This window comes from Sinocyclocheilus rhinocerous, unplaced genomic scaffold, assembly GCF_001515625.1.
Source record: "Sinocyclocheilus rhinocerous isolate Xijiao unplaced genomic scaffold, SAMN03320098_v1.1 scaffold3477, whole genome shotgun sequence".
In the NCBI taxonomy this organism is placed as follows: domain Eukaryota; kingdom Metazoa; phylum Chordata; class Actinopteri; order Cypriniformes; family Cyprinidae; genus Sinocyclocheilus; species Sinocyclocheilus rhinocerous.
Window position 1 is genome coordinate 385,141 of NW_015667279.1, and position 8,565 is coordinate 393,705.

Consider the following 8,565-nt stretch of genomic DNA (forward strand, 5'->3'; position numbering starts at 1 on the left):
GAAAAGTGCGGGGGACGAATGTACGTGATATTAAAAGTGGGGGGGACACGTCCCCCGCGTAATCTACGCCCCTGGCTGAAAGTAATAACTGTTTGGCCTATAGCGTGCAGGCATGTGTACATATTCAACCAATCGTGGCTGCACGAAAGGGGGATATACACTGTAAAAAGATCAAAAGTTGAGAAAACTTAAAAGTTGAAGACAACCAGCTTCAGGAGATTTTAAAGTTTTCTCAATTCCTGAAGCTGGTTGCCTTAAACTTTCAAGTTTTCTCACCTTTTGATTTTTTACAGTGTACAGAGAACGGTTAAAACAATGCAACGTTATATGCACAACTTTGAATGCGCTGCTATTTCACCGTCTCGCACATGCATGAGCACCATGTTTTTGTTGAGGACCATAGAGAGCACGCCAATAGGAAAACAAAGCCAAATCCTGGACATTTCTGGAAAAGGAGGACGTATGGTCACCCTATTATAATAAATAAATAAATAAAGCATTTCATTTCTATTATTGGGATCATTCAGGTAAGTGTGCTACACACACCAGAAAAAGCACAAGGTTAGTTAAACAGTTTACACTTTTTTTGTTCTACTTATTTTGTTTAGGAATTAGGCCTATATAATCAATACTTTCTACTTATTACCTGAAAGGATTAGGATTGAAATCCGAGGGAGTCATTTTTGAAGCTTAGTTTCAGTACATATTCTTTTTGCAAAGGAGACGTTGTAAGTGTTCAAAGCTACAGCATACTTTTATTGTACATTGAGCTCTTTTATCTGAGAAGATCACAGAAAATTTGATTACTCATGATAATACCAACTTTCAGCATTAAAGTATACTCCTATAGACTCTGCCTTTCTTTGGGAGCAAAATCACACAACATTTAATTCATCTCATCATCTCATGAAAAGCTGCTTTCAACAAGATTTATTAAATTCACTCAGTTGTGGCCAGTGCCAGATAACTAATTATGGTAGCATTAAATATGCAGTGTGTTCATTACATCTTAAATCAAAGATGCTTTACTATAACTCTAACTGAGAAATTGATAAAATATTCATAACCAATCATCCAAAAAAAGCAATGGTTTTGCTTATTCCGTAAAACGTTAAGTTCCTCATAACGGTTATATTTTCCTATTCCCAAAGCACAAACGACATGAGAAGATCTGTTTAACTTATTAATTCTGCCACATATTCAAATCACACATAATTATCCATTTATTAATTTCCATTTATTTGTAGCTAAACTAGTTGACTTTGTACTCACTCTGTCTGTTTTTTATTGAGGTTTGGTCCTCTTGGATCATGGTCTCTGTGGCTCTGGCAAAGGTCATTGCTGTGGCACAATACCCATGATGCACTAAGTAGCTGGACACCATACTGCAGATATAAACATAAAAAGGTTCATATGAGGTGAAAAAACATTATGAATCACAAATTAGCCACATAACAAGGCTGATTAGCAACGTAACATGAAGTAGATGTTTCTATCAATTTTGCAACTGCTGAATTTATTATAAGGTGACTGGATGCTCACTTCTGCAGAACCGCCTGCCAGTCTCCCAGTCTTTCTCCGATGGGGAAGCGGGCGATCATGCTGTGGATCTTGGCCCTCCATTCGCTCATGTAGTCCTCAATGTCAAACACAAAAGGCTGTTGGCCAAAATTTGCATCTACTATCTCCCCTGGAGTCTGTAGCCCTACTGTGGGGTACAGGTTAGGCTGAAATGAGAGACAGGGACAAAAAGAGAGAGCTGAGAGTCTGTTCAGAAGGTCTACACATGCTCCCTCAGTAATTCACAGAACAGGGAATCCTTCAGTCACACCTTAACTGGCAAGGCCTTAACTGAAGCTCCACACAGAAGCAGAAATCCTCATTTGAGCTCATGACTAGCCTACAACAAGTTATCGATCCACCATTAAAGGTATTCATTTAGCAGACGCAAAGTGACTTACAAATGAGGAATGCTACAATACAAGCAATTCATCCTAGGGGGAGCGTAACATGAGAACTGCTGCAATACAAAGATTCAAAGTTGGGCAGAAAAGTACAAGCTAGCACAGAGATACAGGTCTGATGGAGGCCTTGACGTGAAAAAAGTAACATGACAAGGAGACAATATAAGCATAAAGTTACATCCAAAAGCCTGAGACTATTTTTAATACAAACATTTTCAAATAAAATGGTCCCAGTCTTCTTTATTCATTTTAGTATTATCTATATACTAGTATATATTATGTCGAGTTAATTTTAGTCTATTTAATTTTGTTGTGCACTTTTTTTTCATTAGTTTTTTTAATATTTTCATTTAGCTTTATTTTTATTTGTTTTAGTTTTAGTAAATTTAGTACTTCCAACATAAACTTATTCAAATTGCTAAGTTAACCAATTTTTGTTTAGGTTTTCTTAAGCTTATATATATATATATATATATATATACACACATTTTTTTTATTAAATTAAAAATCTATTTTTAATAATTTGAGTTTTAGATTACACTGTTTGAGGTCTGTGTGCTTTACTTACTGGGAGATCTGTGAAAGCCACACCTGGAGGAAAAATACAAATAAAAAATCAGAACTGCTTAGTATTGTGTATTCTAAAATTACATAAGAAAAATATCAAAAACTTTAACTCCAACATAAACTTATTCAAATTGCTAAGTTAACCAATTTTTGTTTAGGTTTTCTTAAGCTTATATATATATATATATATATATATACACACACACACATTTTTTTTATTAAATTAAAAATCTATTTTTAATAATTTGAGTTTTAGATTACACTGTTTGAGGTCTGTGTGCTTTACTTACTGGGAGATCTGTGAAAGCCACACCTGGAGGAAAAATACAAATAAAAAATCAGAACTGCTTAGTATTGTGTATTCTAAAATTACATAAGAAAAATATCAAAAACTTTAACTTGAGCCCCAAAACTGATTTCTAACGATTTAAGCATTCATAAAATTTATGCTTAATATTTCATTAAATTATTACCTAAACTGTGCCCATTCTTGGTGTAAAAGCATGTGTTATTGATGAGGTTCACGCAGCAGCCAATGACGTCGCCCGTTGTGAAGGTTGGACCATATGGTTGGCCAGTCCCTGAGGAGCAAAAGGAGTGTCCGTCGTCACCATGGTAACCATAGGAGTGCTTGTCCCAACCTGAGGTGAGAGAGAGAAATACATACAATAATTAAAATGGGAATCACCTGGATTCAAAAGCTACATTTCTTGCAGTGATGTTAGAGGGAAATCTGTGGAATTCTGTATTGACATCCTAAACTATTTTAGACAGCAATGACACTACCACACTCTTATTGGAAGCTGAGAGCATAAGCAAATTAGCCAAAGTATGTAATAATCAAATATGCATGGGATGTCAACAAATGGTGTTTCACTTATGTAGAGATCTAGGACGGCACAGATTTCGCCTGCTAATAAGGAATCTTGTTTCTGCCTCTGTACTGATAGTCACAGGATGAGTCGAAGCCGATCCTAAGCCTGCAGCGTTTGATATGCCATCTGGTCTACAGCATCATAAAATACTGCTTCTTACATAAATTATGAGCACCATTCTCATAATTGTGCAGAAAAGAATAAGTGGTGGACCCTTGCAGGATAGGCAGCAGGACTTTGGGAAATTATATGGGTGGACCACAGCAAAAACACACTTAGGTCCTGACTGTAATGCCTGATGATGGTCCTGGTGAGCAGAAGTTGGCTTTTTGGCTGTTCTGAAACAAGCACTGCATCAGGCCGATCTGACTCAAAACTTGAATGCTGGCAGGCAATCATGATTAGTACATGATAAAAATGGTATTGCGTAAGCAATTATATTTATAGTCACTACGTGAAACGGAGTAAACAAGTGCATTCTGTGAATGACAGACTGAACAGATGCAAAACGAATGAAAAAATGAGTGTGGTATTAGATTAATCTGCAGAGCAGTGTGGGCAGGGATATTACTCCTAAAGCAGAGCTCAGTGTTCCCTTCATGCTAATGAAATGGGCAGAACTCCAGTATGGGTTCAGAGACACGGAGGTCAGCGGTGCGCGTAAAACCATTACACTCAAATTGCACACATACCACACATGCAAATATACAATGTGCCAATGCACCATACATTCTCATAAGAAACTACAGTAACTTCTACTGATATAAGTGTTTTGTTTTGGAATTATGGGATAGTTAATTGCAAAAAGCAAGTGAACTAAAGAGGAAAAACAGATTAAAGACATTAGAAACTAACAATGATATTTAGATATATATATGTGTGTGTGTGTGTGTGTATACACATGAATAAAACATACATAAAATGTGATAAAATGTTTAATGAATATTGTTTACATTTATTTTTTAACAATATTATTATATTTATTTGTATTATTTATACTTATTACATTATTTATATTATATGAATATATTATATTACTTATTATTTACTATATTAGATTACTTTGGGGGGGGAGAATTAAACATCTAATTCTTTCCAATAAACCAGCTTTGTTCTATAACACACAATTACAAAATACCAAAAATTTAACATCAACTGTAGCACTAATCCAGCAACCTGAACTTAACATATATTACAGCATCCCAGTTATAGTCAAGGAAGCACCTACAACCAGAGAAAGAATATCATGCTGTTGGCTGTAGGCACTAAACACACCAGAAAATACACTGGCCACTCTACATGCGTTTGTCTACATTCCACTATATTCCAAAGCACTCTGAGACAAAGAGTGGTTCATGAAGAGAGCACAGGGGTCAATAAACACATAAGTTGTCAGCACACACATGCCAAATTGGCTAGATTGCTCCGAAGCGTTTCAAAGGCCTCAGGCACAGTATAGAAGCTAACAAGCGATCGACAAAGTCACTTGATTGGTCAGAGAGGTCACAGGGGAGTGACATGAACCCAACTGTGCCCAAAACTGCTCTCTCTATTTCTGCATACAGGCCTTCCTATTATGCTCTTATCTAATAAACGTTAAGTCTGGGGTCAATTTCTATTTCAAATAAATTGCTGTTCTTTATCAAAGAATCTTGAAAAAAAATACACGACGGTTCCACAAAAAAATATTAATCAGCACAACTGTTTTCAACATTGATAATAAAAAATCTGAAATTTGAATGATTTCTGAAGGATCATGTTACACTGAAGTCTGCTGAAAATACTTGACTTTTCACAGATAAAAGAGAGAGCTAATACAAAATGTTATGTTTCTTCAGTAAGATGTGATTCACACTCTGAATCTATTTGAATATCATTCAAAACAGGTTACTAAATTCATTATTGTCTATTTACATATTAAATCTTAATTAGTGTCAACTTGTGTTCACACTACCTGTTCAATTCAGTGTTTAATTTAGCAACAAATTTTGATTTAAATGTAATATGTCTTACTATTAAATTACTTTTAAATGTAATCAGATTAACTTTGCATTATCAAATCATTTGTGAGTAAACTGATAGGATAAAGCAGCAAACATTTTTCAAATTCCAAATATTGTGTATAGGAGTGTGCTCCACATACTATAGTCAAAATATTCAGTCACATTTTCTATTTAACATCCTTCATTATGGTAATGCAAGCACATTTCATTTGGTTTTTCCAATCAAACTGGATTATGTTTGGTTATTTTGTAATTTTTCATTTCAGTTAGTCATTTAAATGAACTGGTCCAGTAGCAGCTTGACGTCCTCTAGTGTGTGAATGGATTCTCTGCGAGAATGAAAAGATTTTCTCTGATTAATTTTAGCTTTTAGCTATGAATAATTATGACAAGGCTTTGTGATCTCAGAACATTCTGGATGCCAGGTAAAATCCATTGAGGAAAACCAATAATTAGATCTAGGTCTCCTTTCCTTTGAGGACTCATGAGAAAAAAAAAACACATCACAAAGTTATTTCCTGAGAATGAGGTGCACAGAAAGAAAAACCCTGAGATGTCTGTGTATTTGCAAGGTCATTCCCACAGCTAGTGTTTTTCAGGACATGTTGAGGCCTGTTCCCGGCCTGAATTACAGTCTTAATGTGATAGAAAGCTATTAAAAAGTGTAAGACGGAAAAAAGCAGAAGACAAATGGTCTTAGGCTACAAGACTATAACCAAAAGTGAATCGTAAAGTCAGCGTTGGCCTTTTCATGAATGGCCATAATCTTCATAATCTTTAATCAAAATGTAATAACTTCTCTATTAATCTTCAAAGCTCTTCTTCCTAAACAACTTTCCTTTTTGGCTCTCTCCAATCGCCTGGCTCCATTCTGGCATGTAACGCCCACTTTTCACAATCCAATCATTCCCAATGGATGAAATCAAGTGCCTCCCTACTTTTTTTTTCTCCAATGTTCTGCCAGAATTAAAATGGGTTATAAACACCATTTCTTTTTTACTTAAACACACTTAAGTAACCAAATAAAGCAACTTTTTAAATTGCCTTTTTGTGGGCTACAGAACCTCACCCTCTCTTTAGTCACCCACAGACCCATGGTGAACAGCTCATCCCTTTAGTGTAAATACAAGCACACACACACACACACACACACAAACACAAACACACAAACACTCACCAGGCAGTCTGTTCATGTTGACCCCCTGGGCAGACAGTCCAATTCCCATGTACCTGCAAACACCAAAGAGAGAGCACAAATGTTAGCTTTACTAAAAATAAGGCCTCTGATAAACAATGAAACTGCATTTAAACCATACATTATGCTTTTGATTTCTGCAAAGTTTTGTGGGCAAAAAAGGGTCCAGGGTCTATCGTCAATAGTGTAGCGATGTATAAAGCACAGTTCACACAGAAGTCACTTTTAAACCAATGAGAACTGACTTTTGTGTGAGCTGTGCTTTACACTATTGACAATAGCCCTCAAAAGTTTGCAGAAATGTAATTCTTTTGGTCAATATGCAGTAAATATGTGACCAACTTGAACCTGTTGTGAAATCTGTGTGGGGAAATCTTTCACCATCACAAAATTTTGCCCATGAAAATTCACCAAATAATAAGTAAACGTGACTGCACCCTAACAAAATTCAAATTAATTGAACTGAAATAATTAAATTGGTGACTAAACTGAGTATAAGGTATTTTGGGAAACTTTTTATAAGTGCTAAGTGCGTCTGAGAGAGAGTTTCACAGGCTGAGACCAGTGACTAAAGGATGACTCGGCACTTTTCAACAGTTTTAGGCACGACCTGTAAGTTGCAGTTAGATGGCCTAGTAGAACATGAGTGATACAGCATGAATATATTTAGTAATCATATTGCAAAGTGGTGACAGGAAAGGGTGGAACAATTTTACATTTATTTTTGGACAATGACATCTTCAAACTGAAGGCATGACAAATACTTACCAACTAGTGACTCAAGCATTACGCAAGGTCAGTGTTTCACAGCAATTACCATTCTGACACTGTGAGAGACTGCTTTACATTAATTTCAGTTTGTCATTTTGCTTTATTGGTAGCTGCACTCAAGCTACATGAACTCCACAAGTTTGTGTAAAACTTTCATGATCATGTTTTCCAGCATGATTTGATTTTTACTTCAGTGAAATCAAGAACACCTAAACATCTGTACAGGGAGTCACATGACCAATGTCACAAATTTACTAGGTGATCTAGAATATGAAATATCACTCATTCATTTTATCATTGTTTTTTTTCTTCTTTTTTTTTCAAAGTCCTAAGATTTTCAATGTGCTCTCAGGATTTTGAGCCCCACTATATGTATAACAGATTAATAAAACAGACACCTCGTCTTCTAATTTTACCAGTGACGCAACTTTCCAAATGATTCACATATCTCAGTAAAACACTGTGCAGAAATGCCACCAACCAGAAGCTGTTTGCACTTACCCATCCCTTCCTTTGCTTACGATCTTCACCTCAAAGTAGTAGATGCCACAAGCGGCAGGGATAGGATGGGTGGCCCGTACAGACGCTGCATCCTTGTGGTTTTTTCCGTGGCCTAAAGCAAGACGGAAACATTGAAGGAAATGAGTCACTGACAAAACACACCCTCTGGTATAGATGACTGTCCACCTAAATAACAACAAGGTTCAGAGAAGTTTTTGAGGGCACATACACAGCTAAGGATAGGTCATGAAGGTTGACTACAACAGGCTCCATCTAACTGTTTTTAAATGCTTACGTAAACAACCTACAAGAAAAATGTCCAATAGGGGTCAGGTGAACCCAAAACCAAGATACATCTCTGTCATCTCTGCTCTCTTTTATTTGAGTGGTCCGACATGTCAACTTTCGGCTCAATCAATGGCACGGGTTTGTGGTGGGACTACCTGTTTGTGAGCACACTGCCTGTCTACAGTGTGTTTGTAGATGAGGAGTGTTTGAGAAACCAGTTTGGAAGGAATAATTTTTGCATTTCCATTTAGTGCGGTTAGAGGGCAGAAATTATATACCACACCTTTAAAAATTCCCAACATGAAAACAATATGACTGTTTACTTTTTAAGAGACTTTTGTAGTCTTAATGTAAATTATTAATCAGTGCTTACTTCAGAGTAAAAAAAAAAAAAAAAAAAC

The 8,565-nt window shown here is 36.0% G+C and overlaps 1 protein-coding gene across 3 annotated transcripts in view; it reads right to left on the reverse strand.

The window, feature by feature from the left end:
* Positions 1-8,565, reverse strand: part of ranbp10 (RAN binding protein 10) — a 26,064-nt gene that overhangs the window by 9,372 nt on the left and 8,127 nt on the right. For 2 of the 3 annotated variants that reach the window (XM_016545230.1, XM_016545232.1), the window contains exons 2-7: positions 7,877-7,988; positions 6,587-6,639; positions 3,005-3,172; positions 2,822-2,844; positions 1,543-1,727; positions 1,273-1,385 (exon numbers count right to left, since the gene is read on the reverse strand). In XM_016545230.1, the coding sequence (XP_016400716.1) occupies positions 1,273-1,385; positions 1,543-1,727; positions 2,822-2,844; positions 3,005-3,172; positions 6,587-6,639; positions 7,877-7,988 (654 nt within the window). Of the gene's footprint in view, positions 1-1,272; positions 1,386-1,542; positions 1,728-2,532; positions 2,556-2,821; positions 2,845-3,004; positions 3,173-6,586; positions 6,640-7,876; positions 7,989-8,565 lie in introns of all 3 variants that reach the window. The other variant, XM_016545231.1, reaches the window with a different exon arrangement.